Here is a 23,530-nt window from a genome sequence, read left to right on the forward strand (position 1 = left end):
AACGCACACCCGGATATAAGTCGTGAGGGAGCAGAATCGGCGCATCTTATGGTGACAACGAGGGGCTCTCAAACCCACCACCGAGCTTTGAAATCCGCCGCGAGGGCCGCCGCAGATCCCCGGGCCTTGGCGCGATTTTCCATGTCGAAGCTCTAGCAAGCACACTGCACCACAGCGCAAACCGCATCGATCACAACTCCAAATACCGTCTCGCCCATCTGTCCTTACCAAATACTTACAAACCCCGCAAGCTTCTAACCGCACTGATCCAATCCCTCTGCCAGCCCGCAAGGGGCGCTTCACCATGTCCCAAACCATAGGCCGAGTACTATTCACCCACATCTCCCCCCTTCTCTACTCGCCCACCTAACACTCCTTCCCCAGACCCGCCTCGCCTACTCTCGCTCCTGGCATCGCATCGACGTCTCCGCCGACCCCCGGCCGCTGGGCCGCATCGCATCCCAAATCGCCATCGCGCTGATGGGCAAGCACAAGCCGATCTTCGACCCGTCGACCGACTGCGGTGACTACGTCGTGGCGGTGGGATGTGCGGACTTGCACACCACGGGGAAGAAGAGGGAGCAGAAGCTTTACAGAACGCATACGAGCAGGCCGGGTAGTTTGAAGGAAATCAGCATGGCGCGCATGTTTGAGAAGTGGGGGGGTGGGGAGGTGCTTAGGAGGGCGGTTAGTGGGATGTTGCCGAAGAATCGGTTGAGGAAAGTGAGGTTGGAGAGGTTGAAGGGTGAGTCTTCTGTGTGATTTGCGCGGACTGTGGGAATGAGGAACGGGAAAGGGCCGGATGAGAAGGAGGAAAGAGCATGGGGCGGGTGGATGTCATGCTGACGCGATGTGTGCACAGTGTTCGAAGGCCAGGCGCATCCGTATAAGCAGAATGTCGTCAAGCTCATGGGTCGGCGGAGTATAGGAGCGCTGCCGGAGGTTAAAGCGCAGCTTGACGAGGCCAAGGCTGCTGCGCAGCCGTAAGCGCTGGGTCTCGAGGCAGGCAAAGCTGTGTTCCCATCACATCCTGTGCCACTTGAGATTGTCGGCCCAGAGATGGCTGCACGGTCTGTCAACACGCTTTTAATAAACTGTAGGGGCTACTGCGTAAGCTATCTGTACACACAGGGGGAACATAGAGACGGTGAGGGTAAGATGGGAGGTGGTTGTGGCTTCTGCCAGTTTACTCTCTGACACTTGTTTGTATTTACAGATGCATTGGGCGGGGTTCATGGAGCAGGCCGATATCATCTTGATAGCATTCTGTAGAATACTGGACACTCAAAGCATGTACAAAAACGCCGAATAATCGCCCAGTGATATCTCGCGTGAATAATCTAAGACAAGAAAACGATCTCGTGGCCAGGGCTGATTTGCATAACTTCCTTTACATCTTGGCCTTGGGCTTGCGGGTAACGGTGCACTGGATCAGACCGTTCGGGTTGGACTGGGGCGCATACACCTCCGCGTCCTTGCCGGTGTTCTTGAGACCCTTGTGCCAGCTCAAGTCTGTCACGTGTCAGTTGCTGCTTCCTGAATCCCGGTGTGTAGAAGACCTACCAATTTCAAAGTAATGCTTATTCGGCAGAGAATACTCAACCGCCTCTACCAATGGTGCAGCGGCCAGTATCTGGTCACAAATCTTGTACATGGTATTCTGCACACTAGCGCTGTTGTCCTTGGCGAATGTAGCGAGGGTAATATCCCTCGCAGATTGCCACGCCTCATCAAACTTCGGGACAACAGACTTGACCTCCTGCAGACTCGAGAAGGTCTTCCAGTGCCAGCCAGACTCGACCTCGGTGCTGAGGATGCGGTCCCAGGTTTCGGGAAGCGCGGTGTACTCGTCGCGGTGGAAGCCGTAGAAGGCTGAGCCGGTACTTTTGAGGACGAGGAGACCCTTTATGCCGGAGCGAATGGAGATGCCTTTGCCTTCTCTGGCAACTGCCTCGACCACGCGGGTCTCCTCGCCGTCACGGAAGAAGGAGTGTGGGTGCGGCTTGCCGTCGACGGTCATCCTGGTCCATCGGTGCACAATGATGTTGACGTGTGCGGCGTGGATGTGCTTGTAGGTTTCGACGAAATGGTTGCCGACTATGGAGGCGAAGAGCTCGGGAGGAGTGACCGGATTCTGCTTTGCTAGGATGTAGCATGTCTGCTTCTGGGTGTCTGTGGCTACGACGACGGAGTTGTCTGCTTCTGTGTAGCTGTTGTGCGTTAGTCGATGCTAGAGCTCTTGCGTTGAAGCTACTCACGAGGTCTCAATGTCGCCCTCTAGCAGTATGCGGACTGTCATCTCAACGACGGACTGGATACCGCTCTTCTCGTCCTTGTGGACCTTGTAGAGCCGGATGTTGTCCTTGCCATAGCGAGCATAGCTGAGCTGAGACATGTTTCCTGTGATGATCTGTTCGCGAGATGTTCAAGGTACTGGTGGACAAGTCTAAACAATGGCCTTTCCAAACTGCTAGGCTGCTGCTTAGGTAGTTATTCGATAGGAAGTAAGGCTGGTTGCTGCTGTAGGGATAAGCTGGACCTCGAGGACTTCGAGCAGTAATATATCAAGTGCAATTGCTTATCATGATCGGCATGCGGGCGGAGGTCACCGCGCAGCCCTGCAGGACTTTTCTTTCCTCAGCTCATGCGAGCAATCTGCGCGGAATGGAGATGCCGTGCTACCAGCGAGATCCACCTGAGCTGCCCAGGTGGTTCTTTGTCTTTGTCGTGTGAGGGCAGCAAACAACGGCGCCCTCCGGTGAGGAATACGCCGCCGGCTTTCCGCTCAGGCCAAGCTTCCCGCCGAGATGCGCGCCCTCCAGGGCTGTTGCGAGGTAGGACTCGACGTCCACGGGTCGCTCGCTGCAAAAGCCGCGAAAGCTCCCGAGGTCGCTGGCATGAGTGGCAGATGTAAGATTACTCAAGTCTCCGTTGGTAAAAGCCATTCCAATTGCTTCCAGTGATAAGGCGCGCCGCTGGAGCGCCACCGACGCTTCGTATACGGCAGCCACAATTGGCGGGGAGCACCTGGAAGTGCTGGGCTGATCGATCGAGCGAGTCGAATAACTCAGTGACATTGACAGTCAAGGACATGTACCTGAAAAGCTCCCGAGTACTCGTGGCCAGCACCTCATGCTCGTCAAATGCTGATGAAGTCGGATCTACATACTCCACCACGGGGGGAGATTTGTGGTGTTTCATGCGGCCACTCAGCGGTCAAGACTGACTGTCTGGGGCAACCGCATCCTCCTTCCCGCATCCCCACACTCATTTCGTGCAGAACAGCCCACCCGCCTTGAGATCAGCATTCTGAAAGGGCTACCACAATCGCTGCTACGCCCAAGGGGATCCACGTCAACCTTTACCCAAATCACGCCCTTGTACCGCGTACGCATTCGTGACAGTCGGAGGCTCCAGAACGCTACCTAGGTAGCAGCGCTCATCCTAGTGCTTGTTGCACGCTTTGGACATTCACTGGCGACCTGGCATGGAACTGGAGAGCATATGGATGTGGCAATGAGCGAGTCGCAAGAGACCGACGGAACATCAAGAGAGACATGCGGTTAGGATACAGCTGGTTGATGGACATCCATGACACCCACCCCACGAGCCATTCCTCCCCTCCGCTCCATGTCAAGCCAGGCCGAAACGCCTTCTGCAGACCAGAATGCGCTACTTCCGATATCAAGAGTGGGCAAAGACGGGCGGTCACTGGCGACCACCGCCTTCAGCCGTGGACAGTCCTACGCGACGACGGTGGGACCACCTCCCGGTAGCTTCAGCTCCGAGCTGAGGTCTACCACCTCCCGAAGCGAAACACCACGACCGGACTTTACGGCGCATACGAGTTTCGGGGAGGATGATACACGGACGACGTCAGAGCAGAGGCAGGCCGAGCTGCGGGATCAGATTGAGAAGGAGACGAAGATCAAGATTGGCTCGGAGAACTTGCTCGAAGCGCTTGCCGCGAAGGGTGCGAAGCAATCAAAAGCACAGAAGGCCATTGTTGAGGCCGAGCTCAACTCGTCGAACCGCAAGCTTGCACAGCTCAAGCTGGACTTTCAGGCAGAGGTGCAGCGTGCCAAGGAGCCTCCCAGCAACGCAGGCAGCAGAATATCGTATCTTTTCCGCAATGCACCTTCGAGATCAACTACCCATCAGCCAGCGTCGGATGACGAGTCTGAGTCCGAACCCGAAACTGAATCCCCCACCTTTGTCCTCGCAGAAATCCTGCAGGCTCTGGAGGCCGAGGGGATGCAGCACGACTACTATGTCGAGCAAGCAAACTCTCTGGTTGAGCTTTTCAAGCGGCATCCTACGCTGAAATTTGACCTCGTCTGGTCCATTTTCGGTTTACGGATGCAGACGATGTTGCTTAGTGACAATCGCGAGGTCGTCGCCGCAGGGTACAGGGTGATCAGATACGCCATCACGGATAGGAAATCGCTTCAAACAATTCGTGCGCTACACACCGACTATCTGGTTATCTTGTCACTCGTCAAGGAAGGTAAGGCAAGCGTGGAGCGAGAGCAGGCCCTCAAGTTCGTGCGAGCCTTTCTCGATGTCAAAGACGGAGTAAAAGAGATATGTCAGGCCGTGATCAGAATCGTCATAGCTGTTGCCGAGCACAGCGACGACAGACTGAGGAACATCTGTATCCTTACTCTGACGGAGATCCTCGCACGCGATCCTGCTCGGGTAGTCGCAGCCGGTGGCATTGGCACACTTACCGATGCTCTAGGGGAAGGACACTACCACGCTGCTGAGAGTCTGACAGGCGCATTTCTCTATCTTCTTGACGTCCCTCAGCGGCGAAAACTTCTGAGGTCAGGACATGAGTTGGAAGTCCCGTTTGCTGCTTTCATTGACATTCCAACGAGTCACTCCCACGAAGAAAAGCTGAAAACAAATGCCAAGGTCATTGCATCTCTGCTTCGGGGCTGGCCTGGCCTCATTGCGCTCTCAATGAACAATTTTCTACCCATCAGGTCCCTTGTGTCCTCTCTTTACACTAGCATACCGTATGTGCGCAGTATCGTGATGGAGCTCATCTTTGATTTGCTCAGGATCAAGCCGCCCTCATGGTCCTCTTCGTTTCTGGCCGGGAGAAGGCTGACAACATATGGTCGTGTCACCAACATGAAATCGGAAACACCTGCGCAGCCCACATCCGAGTCGCCTGATGAAAAGGACAAAAGGAGCCTTGTGGACCACTATGCGGCAATTCTTCTAGCTGTGCTCCTTCACTCGGGCCTCTTGGAAGCTCTTCTGCACGCCGAGGAGGATCCTCTTACGGAGCCACTCAAGAGAAAGACAACCTTACTGCTCGGTGAGATACTCAAGATGGCAAGTGAGCTTCTACCAACGTCGTGGAGCTCCGATCTGCAAGTTCTTCCAGGACTTCTAAAATCTGCTTCTAGCTTCCATGTGGAAGATCGCTTCGTCGCCACAGGGACCATCTACCAGGTCGACAGCATCAACCGTACCCTGTACCGATCGGCAACAAATCCATCGCACGCGAGGAAACCGGAGACGCAAAGCGAGTTAGACGACAACACGCGGCAGGCAGATCAGCCCAAGACACAAGCGAACGTACAGATGGGCGAGGCGGCGTTCAGACAGCAACTGGTCGACACAGGTACTTTACGCTCCTCCAACTTCACCAAATGGGACTGGACCCTCATACAGCAAACACTCGACGGGCCCATGTTTGACCCGAAGCGCCTTGACGACGCAATAAACGCGACCGACTTTGCCAAGCGAATGTTTGGCTTCTATCGCCCTTTCAAGCACAGATTTTCGGAAATCAAGAACACTAGACCAAATCAGCGCTACGTGCGAGCTGGCTGCGCCCTGGTCCGCGGCTTTCTGGCCAATCCGCAAGGCGTGCGGTACCTCGCTGAAAACAAGATGATAAGGCAGCTGGCTGAGTGCCTGTCACACTTTGACAGAATGAGTGGATTGACTTCTGAATCGCCTCTTTTTACAGTGGAACGAATGTCCGACACATTGACTGGTGGCTACTTTGCCATTCTTGGCGCGATGACTGCGGATCCGAAGGGGCTGCTGATACTGGAGCGATGGAAGGTCATCAATATGTTCTACCATATCATCGAGCTGCCGAGCCGAGACGACCTAATCAAAGCCCTCCTCAGCAACATGGATTACACCCTGGATGGACACCTACGCATCATTGTCTCCAAGGCAATGACCTCCTGCTCGAAGGACATCCGCATCTTCTCCACAAGACTCCTGCGCAAATACGCGAAGAAACCGATGCAAGCCTCGGAGTCCGCACCCATCGGCAGTGGGGTCGCAGAGTGGGCAATCCGCCTCCTCGTGACCCAGCTTTACGATCCCGAGATCGAGGTCTGCGAAGTCGCCATCAAGATCCTCGAAGAAGCGTGCAACCAGCGACACTCGCTCGAGTATGTCGTCAAATGCCGACCGGCACTGGATCATCTCGGCGAAATCGGCGCCCCGTTGCTCCTGCGGTTCCTCTCGACTTCTGTCGGATATCACTACCTGGACGGGCTGGACTACATCACCAAAGAGATGGACGACTGGTTCCTAGGGCGAAACGACAGCTACGTCTCGCTAGTCGAAGCATCACTAGCACGTGCACTGGCAGATGTACCCGACAAGCCCCACACCCAGCAGCTCTCCTTCGACGAGACGCCTGACATCACTGACTACGGCGTCGTGCCGCCGCACTTCTACCGCGAGCTAACCCGCACAGAAGAGGGGTGTAAGCTGCTCGAGCAGAAAGGGCATTTCGACGAGTTTGCTAGCACGATCCGTGAGTTCGGCATGGAGGACGAGGACGCGGAGACCATCATTAAGGTCAAGGGCTGCCTGTGGGCAGTCGGCAACGTGGGATCCATGGAGCTCGGCGCGCCGTTTCTCGAGAAGACGGACGTGGTCAAGTGGATCGTGGATATTGCGGAGAAGTCCGAGGTCATGACCATGCGAGGCACGGCTGTCTTTGTTCTAGGGCTCATTTCGAGAAGCTTGCATGGCCAGGAGATACTGATTGAGTATGGCTGGGATGCGAATTATAATGAGATGGGTGAATCGGTGGGATACTGTGTGCCGCTTGATCTTAGGAAGCTCTTTGCGGTAGGCTATATCTGCAGCTCTCTAGGCTCCTCCATATCACTGATCAGTTCCAGATGAAGCCCTGGACTGCCTCGACTGCCAGACCTGACACAGTCAACCCGGCAACGGCACCCAAGCCTAAGATCACGGACCGAGACCCGCTCAACGCACGCATCCTCAAGCTGGTGACTGATCTGGGCAACACGGTGCTCGCCAAGCGGGCTGTTGCTGACCTCCAGAAGTACGTCTCCCTTCCAACTGCTATCACATCACGTGCTCAACTATACACAGCATCAAAGCAAGAAAAGCACCCGGTTTCCAAAAGCCGTCCCTCTTCCACAAAGTCATGGCCATCCTCGAATCCCACCATTTCCGCCTCCCGGTCTGCCGCTTCGTCATCGATTTGTTCGACAAGAGTGTCTTGAGACAGATCGTTCTCGAGATAGAGAACGACAGTGATGAAGAGGGAGCGGAGGACGACGATGAGGACGAGGACTCAGACGAAGAGGAATCGCCGATCTTGGAAAGTAAAGCACTGACTCGTCCGGACCCTGAGTGATCGATGGCAGCTGTGGATCTGTGGATCTGTGGATCCGTGGTTGAGTTAGGGAAGGTGATCCACGTTTAAGTTAAGGAAGTTGGCGCAATACGGAGACCCCGGGACCCTTAGGCCGCTAGCGGGCGGATGCAGCATCATTGTCTTGAAGAGGCATGTCCGGGTTTGAGATTCGTCCTCGTCTGTTCTTTGCATGGTTACCGGCGTTGAGGGTGGGGCATACATGGGAGACTCTCTGTATTCTGGGTCGCTGGCGTCGGTTTATGTGTTACTGGATCTTGTTGCATTCTTGGTTCTCGCTTAATACGGAGTCTAGGAGTGACTCGTTTCATGCATTCTAGTTCGGAGTATTATGTCTCAGGGGCTGGAACCCGAATCTGGAGGCCTGTCGACATGCTGGCAGGCTCCACCGACGGGAAGGATTCGGCGAGGTTTGGGGCTGCAAAGCATACGGGACCGAGCCGAGCGCGGTTGTTCCCGGGTTGGGCCGTATCGAGCAAAAGCACTCTAGATAAGTGTGCGGGCTGTTAGGGCATGAGGCTCCATAAAAGTCTTTCTGGAAACGGCTCCGATTGAAGCAGCAAATATTCACGGTGTATGCCCTCCTCGCAACTCGCTTGAGATCACATAATCTAGTTGTTTTGGTTTTCCAAGCTTACCATGGCTTGGAAAGCGGTGGGCAAGTCGCGGACAGCGCGCACAAAGTCGGTTAATGGAGTGGTTGATTACTCGTGGCCTTCTTCTAATCCTCGACTCGTGAGGCAGCTAGTCAGCCCCCGACAAATGTGCACGGGAAACGCGTGGAGGTGAGGTCAAAGCTGTCAGTGGTCGGATCTCCAACTTGCAAGGCGAGTCCGAATTGGAAGCTGCCGCCCTAGCCGCATGATCTGGGTGCGTTGAGCGGCAATCTCTATTTCTGCCTGCGCTTGGTGAGCTGAAGTCGAAGCGTCATGGAGCGATCTACAGGGACTCAAACGGTGGGGCATAGCGTCATACTGCAGAGCGAGGTGCTTGACCTTGTCGACTTTATTTTGACTTCTAACAGCGAGGGTGCGCATGCTTCGGTTAAGTTTTCCAAGGTGGTGAACTGTAAGAGTACGTGTACACATCTAGATAGAGGCAAGGTAGCAGGGACTCCGCAGACCGGTATCTGGTACACCCGCTTGAGGCCCCTTGAGACTCCCAAGGTTCTCAGTTGTCTCGGAAGCAATGGAATTATCTAGCTTGTGGATGCGTTTGCAGACTCTATCCTTGTCAGGCGAGGCGCGTTGCAGATTCTCAAGGCGCCGCCCCAAAACATCCCACGAGCAACGGGCGGCCTCTAGGTTCTTGTCGGAGGGACTCCGAAGTAAGAACCTGACCTGCGCTGGGAACGACCGGTCCCAAGCTCGTTGGAATGGTTTGAAGCCGTTGAGAATGGCCATTTCCCGCCTCAAGAGCCGGTGGATTACAGTGGTTCTCGGTACCGGTTCGCGGCGACAGCGGATCTCCCGCATGCTGGGCTACAAAGACATGGGTGCATATTCGCTTGCGGCACTGACAGCGACAAGGCCGTCGGGGCATGCAGAGACGAAGCTTTATTCAACAGGGTACGATGACGCCTTCAATGTTCAGCACGCGAACATGGCGGACTGGTCTCCTTTCTGTCGCTCGGGGTGTTTTCCAAAGTCTCAGGGACTCTGGATGGAGTCGAGACCGTGTAGTACAATTACCTACTCAGTGGGTGCTCGGTACATTTGCAGTTAGTAATGGGTACATCTGACACTCCCGGCCACGAGACCGTGGGCCTGGTAGTGCTGGTAGCGGTGGTAGCGTCTGGCTGCCAGGCCTGTCTCGGGTAGGCAGGCTGTTGGTCCTTGTTGCTTTAAACGCTCGGGCTGGAGATGGGGTAGCGAACTTCTGATCGAGAGCAGCTACACAACAGCCTCGACATCGATGGTCCTGCAACCTGCTAAGTGATAGGCCGCAGCCCCCAGACATCAGTCGCCGATCCTCGACTGTTGCAGCAATGTCATCTGGAAGCGTCCGCAGCGTTGTCCCTCTTATGCTCGATACACCCATTAAGCCTATCAGGCCCCCCGGCTGCGTTCTTGTCCTTCATCCAAGCAGCTGGAACACTGGAGCCACTGCACGAGTCCTGTCGTCGTCGACTTCGCCTTTCTGGGGCTACCCGCAGTACTGCCTACTCGTACACGCAACGCACCCTTCGTATCCTCCGAGGCTCCAGCTCTCTCATCAGCACGCTCGCAGAAGCCGACGCTAGACAGCCAGACCTTCTCACAGCAAACAGAAGGCAGCCTCGACCACTCGACCACCCGCACGCTCGCACACTCGCACACTTGCATCTCATACATACTCAGGACTGGCCACCGGCTCCGCGGGCGCTGTGGCGTTCCGTGCACTGACGGCTGCGCATCACTCCGATCCCCTGGAGATATTTCCGTTCCCTGTGACGTTTTCTACTTGAAGCTGCTGCACGCACGGCGAAGCTTTCCAGCCTTACGGGTCCTGCCCCACGACACACGGCCTCGTACCCTCCTCGGACACGCTGTGCGACTCCGCTGCTCGTCGAAACCAGTCCCCCGCAAAGAGGTGGTTTGATGGTCCCGTAGACCCCCGGCATCACACGTCTTCTGCTGGATGAGCTTGCTACAACCGACGGGGCCCTCTTTCACGGACAGTGAAGAGAAGTCCCCTAGCGCGCTTGCCGGCGCACCAGCCTTCATGCTAGGGGATGCAGCTTCGCCAGCTCCTCTCAGGCATGCCGGATTGACCGCTCACGAGGACGCGAGAGCGCTGGTACGCCTCGTACAATGCTCGGAATGCTCGCGGCCGCTTCGGGCGCCGGTGACACTGCCCTGCGGGCACTCGATATGCCGCCAGTGTCTTCCGGAGTCTTATGTTCGAGAAAACATATCCTATCCGGCCACGCCAAACCGACAACAAGGCGTGCGGTGCCCGTTGTCAGAATGCGGCGCTGAGCATCCGCTGGAGGAGTGCAACATTGACGTGACCTTGACCAAGGTCATGGACTCTGTCACAAACGAGATAGCGAGGCAATGTCTGGATGTGGAGGAGACTCCTACCTTGCTGGAGGAGATACTACCGCCCATCGACGAGGTGCTGATGGAGGATGAGAAAGAGCCGGAACCGGCACGGTCAGCGATCCTACATGGCGGACGGCTGCTCGCGACCTTTACCTTTGCGGGCTCCGGCGAGCTGCGGTATAGCGCGGACGTATTCTACAAGTCGCTATCGCGGAACGGCGATGACTATCGCCAACTCGACAACAACATCCTCGATCGCCTGCGGGACGCAACCCACAAAGAGCTGGACTGCCATGTCTGCTACAACATGATGCTGGATCCGGTCACCACCTCGTGCGGGCACACCTTCTGCCGCATATGCCTTGCACGAGTTCTCGACCATTCGAGCCACTGCCCGGTGTGCAGGCGCACCTTGCCCATCCCACCCTCTCTCAACCGGCAACCCAGCAACGCGCGCCTCGTCGCTCTTCTCAACGGCCTCTGTCCGGAGCTTGTTGCCGCTCGCGCAGAAGCCGTCGCCCTGGAAGAACGCGGCACAGTCGGCGAGCTCGACTGTCCACTTTTCGTCTGCACCCTTAGCTTTCCGGCGATGCCGACCTTCTTGCACATCTTCGAGCCTCGCTACCGTCTCATGATCCGGCGCGCCCTCGAAGGCAACGGTCAATTCGGCATGCTGGTGTACAACCGCGCCCAGACTCCACAAGGCGACCTTGGCGTCTCGCGATTTATGGAGTATGGCACAATGCTACAGATCCTTAACGTCCAAATGCTGCCGGATGGTCGGAGTCTGATCGAGACGCGCGGCGTCAGCCGGTTCAAAGTGAAGGCCTATGGTCAAGTGGACGGGTACACCGTCGGCCGGGTCGAGCGCGTAGAGGACATCAGCCTAGCCGAGGAAGAGCGTATGGAGTCTGAAGAGATAGGCGCGTCGGATGTTGGACCGCTGTTTGGAACGCCCCCGCCGAGTCCGCAGGCACCAGACACCCTCGAAGCGCATATGCTGCGTGTCGACCGTCTCTCTACGCGTCAATTGCTGATGATCGGCGTGACCTTCGTCGAGAAGATGAGAGCACATAGTGCGCCGTGGTTGTCACGTGGCATACTCGACGCGTTTGGCGGCCCTCCGGATGATCCGGCGCTCTTTCCATACTGGTTCGCATCGATCCTACCTATCGCCGAGGAAGAAAAGTACCTCCTTCTCAAAACAACGAGCGTGCGGCAGAGGTTGAAGATCGTGGTCGGCTGGATACGGAGGATCGAGGGACAGCGATGGTGGGTCTTCCCGCTCTACTTAGCCGGTACCGTGTTCATGGCGCCGATTTTCCTTGGCATCCGGTTGACGGGCCTCTTCTTGGAATACATGCTGATGAGTGCATTGTGGCTAATAGGCATAATGGGAGCGCGTGTATAGTTCTCTAATCTGGCTTCTGCCTCCTATATGGCGCCGCGGCCTGCTGTTCGTGCTTGTCCTGCTCCTCGCTTTGTGGCTTGCGTCTGATCCGCCGACCACGCCGACGGTGGTAACTTCGCCGCCGTAACGACTGTCGCCACCTTGTTTCAACCACGTCCCACACCTGTTGTCTCTCACGAAGCTCGGTCGTCTTCCGAACATCTCCAAAACCGTCTTCTACACCCAACACTGTCTCATTTCAAGGCAACAAGAAACATCTCGTACGAAAAATATAGAAACGCACTGTCGCTAGCAGGTGGAGTTCTTGCACCATCACTCGGCGTTAGATTCCTTTCTCGACATGGCATTTTGCGTCGCATCTGAGGAGTTGTTGTTAATACCGTAAGACTTGGAAAGTCCGGGAAGCTCTGTGGGATAGAGAGATCTCGTTGCTCGCTGCCTCTAACTTCTTCTTGCACTGAAATTGGACATCGGGAAGGCTGCGGCTCCCACGGGCTTTCCGTTTCGAGGGGTTTCTTGATGCTGTGTTCCTTTATGTTTGCCTAAATGGAGTGTGGGGAGGCAAATTTTTCTTTGTATCTAGAGTTGCATGTGCGTGGCATAATCTGCTTGGGGCGCATCAAGATGAGCGGATACGTCCTAGAGTAGAGGGTGACATAGAGTAGGGAAGATGAATGCACGTTGCCCGTATCAATAAAGTACTATGGGAATGCATCATAGATAGTCACGTGCATTGAAATCTGAGGTATTGAGCCGTTCCAAACGGCCATACAATCTTCCCTTCAAACCCACTTAATGCTTGTTGGAACATGTTTTGATAAGCAGCTTGTAGTTATATGATCATTCTTTCCTACTGTCGGTGAATCGAAGCAGTTTCAGAGAGGGTAGCACTCAATCAAATCTATCCCGCCATTCCGTCCCATCACGACCAGCCTCACGCCCCCTTCGCATTCTCTCACAAGCGACAACGATGCTGCCACAATTGAAATGCGACAATCTACAGTTAGCTTGTCTCCCAGAACACGCAAGTAAGCTGTGAGAACTCGGCGCTTCTGCTTCGCTGCGCCTGTCAGCGATGGAAGACGTCGGGTTTTTGCCGACTGCCGGTCTCGCTTGGACGACCTGAGGTGCAAGACCGCCTAGTACTGGAGTTTTTCTGGTCGTTTAGATGTGGTACGAATTACAAGTTCTCACAGCCCTCAAGCGGTAGAGGAACGTGGACGCCAAATCAGCTAGTGGCTGAGGCCAATACTGAATGCCTGCATTAATATAGAAGAGGGAAGTCAGCTGACGCGTAGAAGGGGCAGCGAGACAACATGTCTCTATTCTGGAGTTGAAAGGGCGAGGGACAAGTGAGTGAGAGGACGTTACCGTTTCTTTGACCTACCAGCGAACGGGGATTTGTTCTCCACAATTTGCAAATATTTACATTCGATCAGTCACTTATGGAGCGTATCACAGTGATATGGATAGTTTCAAATACATGTTGACCTTCTGGGCGTCCAGATTACTTTTCCTATAGCTACGAGATACAGAGCTAGGTAGGCAATGACAGGCGGCGGAGCCATACGTTGCACCTTTACGCTCCTGCTGCGGCACAGGCCGTAACAAGCACATGCTAATTCACTGCGGCAGGCTAGCCTCTGCTGAAACAAGACATATATATGTAGGAATCTTGATGATATAGATCATGTGACTCTGACAAGTTGAACCTGGTAACTACTGCCCAAGTCGCGTACCACCTGTTTAGATTTCATTGCAATGAATTATTACCGCACCTTTACGTTGATTACTCGGCTTTTAAGCTCATACTTCACCACCCGTCAATGGCCGTTTACCTACAGGCGAGCCTCGTCCCGCTACGGTGATGAACGGAGCGCCTCACGACGAATCCGGACACGCATCCTACCATGGATGGACTGTCGTGGGTGTTACTGCGGATAGGCAGGCACCATTACGGTGGGAACCTGAGGGCATGAGTGTTACGAGTTGCTGGAACACCGGAAGCATCACCCAACATCGGATGAGGGATCGTAGTACTGAGGATGAGGATGCCTGAGCATATCGTTCCAAGATGGGTATCCGATGACGCCGAAGGAGTGATATGCCGATGGTCAGCACGCAGGATCTTCTTCCGATAAGTTCTCAGCCGCAGCATGCTGGCATCCGTCACATGGCCATCGGTTCGGCACGGTGCGCGTCTCAGGTCGCACACAGGGCTGATGTTGTACCTCCAGACGTGGCCAGCTGTGCAGTTCAAAGTGTTCTTTGCATGATCGGAAAAGAGGCCCCTGCGAGCAACACAAAGTATTGTGCAGAGGCTGAGGCCTGTTTCCTGGGTCGCTGACTTCCGGCGTTGGTAGAGTAGAGTATGCACGCGTTCGGTTAGCTGAATGATGTGCTGCAGCAAAATCGTATCGGTCCGAAGCCCCTTGCTTAAGTTGCACCTTTCTGCTTGCTGTACATGAAGGGTGCTTCCGGCTTCTTGAGCTGCTGTTTGTCTGGGGAAGCGCACAGAATGCAGCAACTGCTCAACTCCGAGTGGCGGCTGTCAGTTGCAGGCCAACTCACCGCATCCAGACAAGTTGACTACATATTTCCACTCACGAACTTAAGATTTTGGGCAGGAAGACGTTGCGAACAGCAAGAATCGATGGCATGTCGAGAAACAGCGGACTGAGAAAGCGGAAGCCGGCGGGTATGTCGACCACAGACTCTGTAACTTAAACCCCCTTATAAACGCGGTCTAAGCTGTTGGGAGCCGTCCAGTGACACCCACCAGCCGGTACTAGTGGCACCGTGGCTGCGAACCTTGATCGTTGTGGCCTTAACGGTTTACAGTTAACGTAACCCTGGTGTGATGTTCCTTGGTTGAGGGATGATGTTCGTTGGCTTGCTGATCGTAGACGTAGTAAGCCAAGATTTTAGTAGTGCGTGTCTTGAAAAGTGACTCATACGATGGCGCTGTCTTACTTGGTGGTTGCTGGCACGCATGGTGTTGCCGAGTATTATACAGTTCCAAGGAGCGGACTCATGAGGACGGGTGCGAACTGGAGTCGCACAACTGGCGCAACCTCCGGAGATCAGCTGACTTAGCAAGACACACACAACACGTGCGTTTGGCGGCTGTTCGTTGTCCGCCCTTGTTTGCGGAGAACAGAATCCGGCTAAATCTGAGCTTCCCAGCGCTGAGTCTTGTGATGATAGGGGCACGGGCTTCGCCCTGACAATCGAAGTGTATCTGCCACAGGCTGGTGAATGAGGGCTGAGACTACCAGACACCGGCTGAAAGGGCACGCGTGCGGTGGTGCAACACAGTGAACTGTTAAAGATGCCCGAAACCGAAGTATCCTTGAAGACAGCGCTCCACCACCATTGAGTTCGAGACGCGCACTTAAGACTCAAGTAGCGGTGTAGACGAGCTTGAGAAATAGACGAGTTACGTCCCGTGAACGAGGCGTGCGGTACTTCAGGCAGACTCACCAAGTGGAGATCGGCCATGCTGAGGATGGCATTCGAAACCCTGTTCCAGAGAGGTCTCTCGGTGTGACGCCTGAATGAGTTGTAGAGTTACAAGAGGACCGTGAAAATTGACTATCTAGAACTTGCAATGTTTATAGAATTGAATCAACAACAACTTTAGCACTAGCGCCTAAGAAACTTAAGGGAGCTTATGAGGTTGATGGTATCGCTACTCGTAGAGAGTAAAGACATTCTCCTTTCTCAGCCGCGTGGAGGCTTGCTCGACTGCGGTCCTCAAGGTAAGCACGGCAGACGATCGTCGTCGCTTACCGACCTCATCGACTGAATCCAGCTGGCGGCTTATGTAAGATAGACTTGATAAGACCGGGGGGCGAAAATGGAACTTAGGTCGCCAGATGGCCCATATCGTCCGCGCGCGTCTAAACACCATCACCCCCATCGCGCACGACACGATCGGGCAAAGCAATTGGAGGGTCCGACTTCCTAATTCGAGGCTCAATCGAAGTACTTGCATGAACGCCTTGTGGGCGGGGCGTGCTGCTGCTCTGATAGCTTGACGGCCTGGCGATGCAAAGGGCAATCGTTGGTTGCCTCGCTCCGAAGGGCCGGGTGGGAGGATTGATAACGGCTGGGTGCGGAGAGTAAGATGGAAAGTCATCTTAGGCCTTGAAGGGTCAATGGCACGGATAGGAACCGACTTCGCCCGGGGCATTCGCGAAGGGGCTTGAGAAGTAAAACAGGTTGAGGCCGAGGGACGGCTGATTTTTCCAGCATCCGATGGTCATGGTTTGAATTCAGCCCGCGGATGGAGCAACGGAGCCCGCTTGCGGGCGTTCTAGAAATTAAGTGTACAAATTTTGAGCGGCGGTGATACGCCAGCTCTGGTATCAAAAGAATGAACAACTCAAAAGTAGAAACCCCTGGTCATGACGTGGTCGTCAAGAAACTCCGCTCCAATGCAACAAAACGCCAAACAGTGGTCCATCTGGGTGACACTGACAATTCGCGCTATACATCTACACGCCTGTAGACAAGACATCCGCCCACCATCTAGGAGACAAACGGTGTCCAGTGGAACCACTACATGTTTAGGAAACAGATCGTTTCAGGCTTTGAAAATATGTCCAACGTACTGGAATCCTAGGGGCAACCTTAAAGCGGAAGCCCAATAAAACCCGTCTTTCTACGCAGAACGCCAATGTATCTTTTTAGTGTCAAACACCAGAAAACCGTGCCCTCGTCTACTCGTAAGTCCTGAAAAGCCCAAAATCAGGGGTAATAGATTTACGAAGGAATCCGTGATAAAAACATCCAGTCCGGGTGTAGTCCAGGGCAAGGTTCCTCAATATACTCGGACCGGAGCTAGGAAAGACGGTTGATGGTACATCTGCTTTGCAAAATTCGCAGCGTGGATTAGGAATGGGTTAAGCCAGTTATTCGAACTTGCAGAAACGTAGGATGACTGCACAGGGGACAGTACTTTTTGCGGAACGCTACTGATGTGAGTGAATGAAGACGTTGACGAAGCAGGCGACACCGGTCCGCTTGCCGTGAACACGGAACAGACGTCGGAACAGCAGCTCGGAAGGGACGATGCCAAGGGTGAGAAGTAGCCAGTAAGCTCCTGCTGAGGTGGTGATAGAGGCTGAACGGGAATCATCGAGGCTGGAAGCTGGGCACCGTAACTGTACTCCGATGCGAAGCCAGCACGGAAAGCGGCGTCCCTTTCGTAGTCCACTGGTGAGAATGGTGGAGATGGTAAGGGTGCCGGGATGTGAACAGGCGTAGGGGTTCGTGCAGGCTTCGTGGTGAACCTTGGACATTGCCTGATCAAGGTTTTCAATTCTGGAATGGAGATCCTTTGAGCGGGGTTGCATTCGAAAATGCGCCGCAGAATGACGTCCAATTCTGGAGACAGCGGAAGAATAGACCTAAGAAACCTAGGGTCCTTCAGAAATGCCTTGAACGTCGAGTCCTCAACGGAAGCGCGCTTCCATGGATTACGGCCACAAGTTAGATTCACCAAGATGACACCAAGAGACCAGACGTCATTTGGCGCCGTGGCGTAGCACTGGTATCCCTTAGGTGACGATTGCTGGCATTCTACGCAGATTATTAGTAGCTGTTTTGATAGTCAGGAGAATACACTCATACCTGGCGACATGTAGAATGTGGAACCGCAGCCGAAGTCGGATGTGATCGGATCTGAAGTGGCTAATCCAAAATCCGCGAGCTTGGCGGTCAATCCATGGTCTGTCACTAGGATGTTCTCAGGCTTAAGATCCCTGTGGTAAATCCCTATGGAATGGCAATACTCGACGGCATCCAATATCTGGAGAAACACACTTTTGGCCAATGCATCATTACCAGTGTAGTTTCCACGCTCTGTAATGTTGGCGAACAGGTCACCTTCCGGGCAGTACTCAAGAACAACGAATGTACATTCGGGACAATCGATGATCTGGATCATAGAGACCACGTTCGGATGAGCACTAGCCTGATGGTGCAGTTGTATCTCCCGCTGCTGGAACTTCCTCTGCCTGGGCTCTAGGCCGATCTTGTTGAGGGCCTTCACGGCATAGGTGATGTCCGTCTGTAAATCCACGGCAGTGTAGACCACTCCATAGGCACCTATTCCGAGTATGCTAGTGAATCGCAGGCGCCCAGCCAGTACTTTCCCGAGCCGGTCTTCTGGGGCGCTGAGTCCAGTAAGCTGTGGAGAAGCTGGTGGAGTTGGCAGCATAATGTATTGTAGGCGAGCGGTTGAATCGTCCTCGGCGGTCCAGTGAAGGGCTCCGAAGACAATGCAGTGACCAGGATGTTCCCCGTCGGACGGTGGAGATAGACCAAGTAGGATGCTTAACAGACTTGACGCAACGAGAAGCAGCAACAAGAACGTATGAAAGCAATGGTCAGGAACGTAGACGTATCATCGACGGCGTGGAGAGGGTGGAGTCACGGTTGACGGGGTATGGGGTGAGGTCGAGAGGGCGAACAGACTTCTAAGGGAGTAAGAGTATGGAGAAGGATAGACAGTGAATTGATATGATGTAGCAGCCAGGCTGGGTGGTCAGAGGTGGTGGTGGTGGTAAGTTATGCTAAGAGCTCCACGCACCGCGACAGGGCAACGAAACAGCCTTTCTACAAATAGGAAAGATCAGGCTAACGGGGCACTATGACGAAGAGAGGCATGCGTCCTCGCGGTCTCGCTTTGACACGGGAGCCAGTCCCTGTCGCACTGCACCAACCAGAGGGCTGGGCTCTGGTGAAGCCCAGGCTTGTCCCCAAGACTCCAACGCTCGGGTTTGGCGTTAGCGGCGCGGCCAAAATTGCTCTCCAGGTCATGCCACGGTTGCCGTCCGTGCCTAGCGGTCGCCTCCAAAAATTCCAGCTCGTCCGTGCAGCCGTCCCATCCATGGATGGCCTGAAGCAGAGTGGGCCAGGATCGAGCGGCATCGAACATGCATCTTCCCGCACCACCAGCCTTCCTGTCCGCAGGCTAACGCAGGCTCCGAGCGAATCAACAGCATGGCGCTTGGCCACATTCGCGGCCGACTGCAGCTGCCTCGTACCAGCAGTCGTACCGGTGCCCTCCGGCGTTGCTCGCGCGCAGTGCAGCAGCAGATCAGACGCATGCGTCGTCTCACTGTGTCCGTGCGGCCTAAAAGAGGTTGGTGCGTCTCAGCGTCAGAGCCAAAGCACTTCGCCTCAGCGCTCAGAGGTGGGTTTTCGGCAATACCACGACACACAACTCGTCGACATGCACGGGCCTCCCACAGTCTTCGCAAGCCCGTACGCGGCAGCTTGAGGCGGAGGCGAAAAGTCTTGTAACCACATGGCTGGAGAAAAGAAAACGCTAAGGCATATCGGGCAAGGAGCACCAGCGTTGCACCAAGCCGCGTGAGAAGATTACAGTCATTTTTGACTGCTCTTCAACACCGCTCTCAGCCACTTGCTTGACTCTAGCGTAGAATAGGATACAACAGCGAGTGGCGGACTCGATAGTACGTGTGATGCACGGCGCGCATGTTGTCGTTCCAGCCCATGGCGGCGTTCTAGCTTTTGTTAGCAACACATTAGGAGCGATGTAGAAGAGAGTATCCAGATTGTGGTATGGTTTGATCGTCTAGGTTTGTGGCTCATTGTGATGGGATGCTCCATGCTCCACTACTCCGTCCCATGCCGCTGACAGCTGGCATCGATTTGATTGGCTACGTCGGTAATAACGGCGACTGGATCGTCCTCGAGTGCTACGCAACAGGTCTCGGAGGCCTTGCAGCTTGCCCTTGACCCTCGAGCAGACACGCTAATCTTTGGCTCCACAAGGGTGGCATATCGGCGCCGCCAATCGTCCGACCGGCGAGCTCGAGGTTCCAAGTCCCTAAGCGCCTCAATGATCCCAGCCGCCGTTGAGGAGTGGCCGGCTAAAGAAGCTTACTAGTTTGTACGAGCAAGCGCGCATCGAAGCCCGTGTAATCGTGGTCTTGGCCCTTGGTGCTCGATATTGCTCTGCAGCCTCCTGCTTGATCATCACCAGGACATGCATGAGGCTGGCAGGGACCGGAAACGCGTTGAGCCCCGAAATTATGACGAAGACGCAGAGATTCGGTGCAGGTTCTTGACGCTCTCTGTAACTCCCCCCATTGTGATAACTGGTCGTGCTGTCAAACATCTAATCTTGACTATTGTGCCGGGGCACTGTCATCTTCGATTCCTCGACCGGGTATCGTTTATCCGACAAGGTACAAGGCCTAAGGAAGACGCATCTGTGAAACGTCTCGCTCAACGCCTGCGATCGCTGGGGGTCTTGAGACTTGGATGGATTGCTACCTAGTCTACAGATGACACATGGCTGGCTGCGGTTGCTTGGTAAAGCTGTCACACAGCCCTTGTTCTGGAAGATGGTGAGGCTTGCAAAACCCGCCCTGCTGCGCGGGAACCCTCGATTGGCGGGCACCATGCCAAGCTATTGTGCGTTTTGTGAGGCGTAATTGGCCAACCTAGACGCTGGCTTCGTAAGCGTGCAGCTTTACCGTGCTCTGAAGTACGTGTCTGTTCTTGTTGCTTCGCGAGAGGGCGATGCAAACGAGGAGCTTCGGAGATTGTTACTCATCCATTCCGCTCTTGGTCTAGTGTAGTAATGTGGGCAAATTATAATTCGTTTTGCAATCTGATGGGATATCCACGGTCCCTCCTTTGCAAGGTTGATCAGGATAATCTTATGATCAATGTTAGAAAAGAAAAAATGGGAAACTCATCTGCTGTGCCATCTTGCACTGTTTCTCTCTACCCCATAGAGTCATCCCGTACAGTCAATTGCATTTACTGTCTTTTTGCAGGGTTGAAGGCTCGATCTACAACGCATTCAAGTCATTCGATACTGAGGTTAGATCGTGTGCGTGAAGCACCTGCATCGACTTGTAAGGCTCTTCCCGCTCCTTCCATCACTTTCCCGCTCATATCGCTTGGAAGTCCCAACTTTGAAGACGCAGATCGCCGGCATGCGCATGGCTTCGTTTGCCGTCGTCCGGCTTGTAGAAGCATCGAGATGCAAGAGTCTCAGTAACTTGGGATGTTGGCGAACTCTGCACTCAAACATTACGGCCTTGCCGACTTTAGACACTGGTCGCTGTTAACGTTATGTTAATCCCTCAAATCTGTAACTTGACGCACAGCTCTGCAGCCAGCGTTAGTGTGGCATTTATGCTCATGTTGCGCTGGCGAGACGCAGCAGCAGACGGTTGTCAAACGCACGCCGCATTGCTACACGTGGGCCTCGCCGTTGCTCGTGCAGTCCGAGTATCGAACTGCCGCTTTCCTGGTCGATAGTTGGAGCTCTCATCATGAGATTCCCCAACGATCAAAGATTACGATGAGGCCCTCTGAAGATCTGCCGCGTCTCTCTTCCTGCCGAACCCGGCGCAGCGAAACTCCCACGGGGCCTGATTGTCAAGGCAGCTTTTCGCGCCGCTATCATCGACAGTCCCGGGCCACTGAGTGTGGACGGATCTTGTCCCTTCAGGTTGGTTCCATGTCCTCTTTTGCGGGAGACGACCCATGGTTCAGCCTGACGCACGCGCGGATTGCTCATGCTGGTGGGGCGTTCAACCACGGGTCCGTCAGCCCCTCGTCTGCTGCAGGTGGCATCATCGTCTCATCCTCAAGCTCAGCGCTAAGGGCTTGGCCGTAGCCGCCATCTCTGTCTGCATCGCGATTGGTTTGGTCCCAGATTCCTGCAGTCGGAGAGCACACCGCTCGCACATGAAGACAAGCGCGACTGACGAATCGGCACTATTCGCATCCGCATTGTCTAGTATGCATGGCGTATGTCAGCTGGTGCTCGTACGCTACCAGTGGAGCGGAAGCCATCGCTGATGGTGTCTCATAGAGCGAGGTTCGGGATGAGGATCGAGAAGAAACTTCTTTCCAGCTCGGCGATGCCAGACAAGACTTGGTTGTGGGCATACACAAGCGCCAGCGGGAGCATCTGCGTGACCGTGAAGCTTTAAAGTTCTCCGTGGAGTGCCGTGCAGTGCCGTGTACGCATGGCATGTCCTGCACATCATTTCGGAGTATTCGTGTGTTGAATTCTGCTGGGGTTGACTGCTCGTTCCTTGCAACACAGAGCGAGTCAGTCGATTGCATTTAAACGCGCAATAACTAACCTCGTATCGGAACACTACTATGGCAGAGCGTTGAGCAGTAAGCTAGATTGATAATGTTTAAGGCGCAGCATGCGCTTGCAAGCGATGTTCCAAATAAAGAAGAAATAGCATTGGGCATGGCTTCTGCCTCAAACGTGCTCTCAGCAGTTACAGGGGACAGACCAGGTAGCAGTAAGCTGTATGTCAAAGCATACGCGCAGTGAGTATTCGTGCCCTTGATGCATGGACGCAGGCGCATGCCATCTCTCCGGCTTACGCTTCAATCCTCAACTACGGTGCTTCCGCGAGAAGGTTAAAGTTGAGCATCTATGGTAGTGGCTTGGGCAGTGCCCCCGCCATGAGTACAGCGCAGCCTGTGGCTTTGTGCTTCTGCGTTCACAGGTCGTAATGACGAGGGTTGTTTCCCGTCTCAGTTGAGAGCGAAGAGCTCGAGATCGGGACCGCCGCACTATCGTTGGGTAGAAATCAGGCTACAAGCTTACCTGTATCATCTTCCGGGTCCTCGACGTACCATGGGTTGTTACCTGGAAGAGAGAACAGTGGTTTCCGGTGGATGACCCGAGGGCCTAAGAAAGAGGCCTATGAGTTACCCCCTTTAAATGCAGACATTACGCGTCTTAGTCGGGTAGTCCATGAGCAATGTGCGAAGTCGACACGGCGGCGTTATCCACCGAAGATGTCTCCGCCGCGGCGCCGCCGCGAGGGCCAAGGTGAAGACCGCCACCTCAAACCTATGGAAGTTCAAACCTCGCTTCTGTGGTTGCATCCTGGGCTTCGGGTATCCGAAGGAGACGTCCGAGTACTGGTTGCTTGGCGATGTTCCACGCTATATGCTGCGGACTAGTCAAAGGTCTTGACATTGACATCGACATTATGTTGCAAGACTAGCTGTACGGTGCTTGAGAGATTTCTAGACAAGGGGGCAATATAATAGGCGGAGCCCTGCATAATTACTATAATAATCGAGGAGGCAGAGTGCCCGCTTGATGTCAAGAGGAAACCACGGTAATGATCCACTCCTTACTGGGCATACGAAGGAGGGTACTGGAGATTCATACGGCACCCTGGCGGAGAAGTCATAGTGAAGCACGCCCACGCCCCGGCATTCGAAGACAAATGTGCGATGGCTCAATATGCGAAGGTCCTTAATCGAGGTGAGGAGGAGCGATGTGATTATCTTTATGTACTATGATTCCCGCAGGAACTGTCGAAGACGCGCGGTAGTCACGGAAATAAATATGTGCGGAAAACATGTACGAAAAGAAAGAGA

The 23,530-nt window shown here is 54.4% G+C and overlaps 6 protein-coding genes across 6 annotated transcripts; 4 read left to right on the forward strand and 2 right to left on the reverse strand.

The window, feature by feature from the left end:
• Window positions 1-304: 304 nt before the first annotated feature.
• Window positions 305-987, forward strand: W97_04533 (50S ribosomal protein L13; the record flags this gene model as incomplete). Its single annotated transcript, XM_007782422.1, has 3 exons — window positions 305-325; window positions 385-745; window positions 863-987. The coding sequence occupies 3 exons, from the start codon at window positions 305-307 to the stop codon at window positions 985-987; spliced, it is 507 nt and encodes a 168-aa protein (XP_007780612.1).
• Window positions 988-1,390: 403 nt separating this feature from the next.
• Window positions 1,391-2,395, reverse strand: W97_04534 (uricase; the record flags this gene model as incomplete). Its single annotated transcript, XM_007782423.1, has 3 exons — window positions 1,391-1,512; window positions 1,564-2,210; window positions 2,259-2,395. The coding sequence occupies 3 exons, from the start codon at window positions 2,393-2,395 to the stop codon at window positions 1,391-1,393; spliced, it is 906 nt and encodes a 301-aa protein (XP_007780613.1).
• Window positions 2,396-3,630: 1,235 nt separating this feature from the next.
• On the forward strand, window positions 3,631-7,657 carry W97_04535 (uncharacterized protein; the record flags this gene model as incomplete). Its single annotated transcript, XM_007782424.1, has 3 exons — window positions 3,631-7,119; window positions 7,179-7,339; window positions 7,390-7,657. 3 exons carry the CDS (start codon window positions 3,631-3,633, stop codon window positions 7,655-7,657), a joined length of 3,918 nt encoding a protein of 1,305 aa, XP_007780614.1.
• Window positions 7,658-10,681: 3,024 nt separating this feature from the next.
• On the forward strand, window positions 10,682-12,112 carry W97_04536 (uncharacterized protein; the record flags this gene model as incomplete). Its single annotated transcript, XM_007782425.1, has 1 exon — window positions 10,682-12,112. The coding sequence occupies one exon, from the start codon at window positions 10,682-10,684 to the stop codon at window positions 12,110-12,112; it is 1,431 nt and encodes a 476-aa protein (XP_007780615.1).
• Window positions 12,113-16,937: 4,825 nt separating this feature from the next.
• Window positions 16,938-18,338, reverse strand: W97_04537 (RAN protein kinase; the record flags this gene model as incomplete). The annotated part of the gene is made up of 2 exons (XM_007782426.1): window positions 16,938-17,698; window positions 17,750-18,338. The coding sequence occupies 2 exons, from the start codon at window positions 18,336-18,338 to the stop codon at window positions 16,938-16,940; spliced, it is 1,350 nt and encodes a 449-aa protein (XP_007780616.1).
• Window positions 18,339-18,770: 432 nt separating this feature from the next.
• W97_04538 (uncharacterized protein) lies at window positions 18,771-19,403 on the forward strand (the record flags this gene model as incomplete). The annotated part of the gene is made up of 1 exon (XM_007782427.1): window positions 18,771-19,403. One exon carries the CDS (start codon window positions 18,771-18,773, stop codon window positions 19,401-19,403), a length of 633 nt encoding a protein of 210 aa, XP_007780617.1.
• Between the last annotated feature and the right edge of the window lie 4,127 nt (window positions 19,404-23,530).

Source organism: Coniosporium apollinis (assembly GCF_000281105.1).
Source record: "Coniosporium apollinis CBS 100218 chromosome Unknown supercont1.20, whole genome shotgun sequence".
Lineage (NCBI taxonomy): Eukaryota > Fungi > Ascomycota > Dothideomycetes > Coniosporium > Coniosporium apollinis.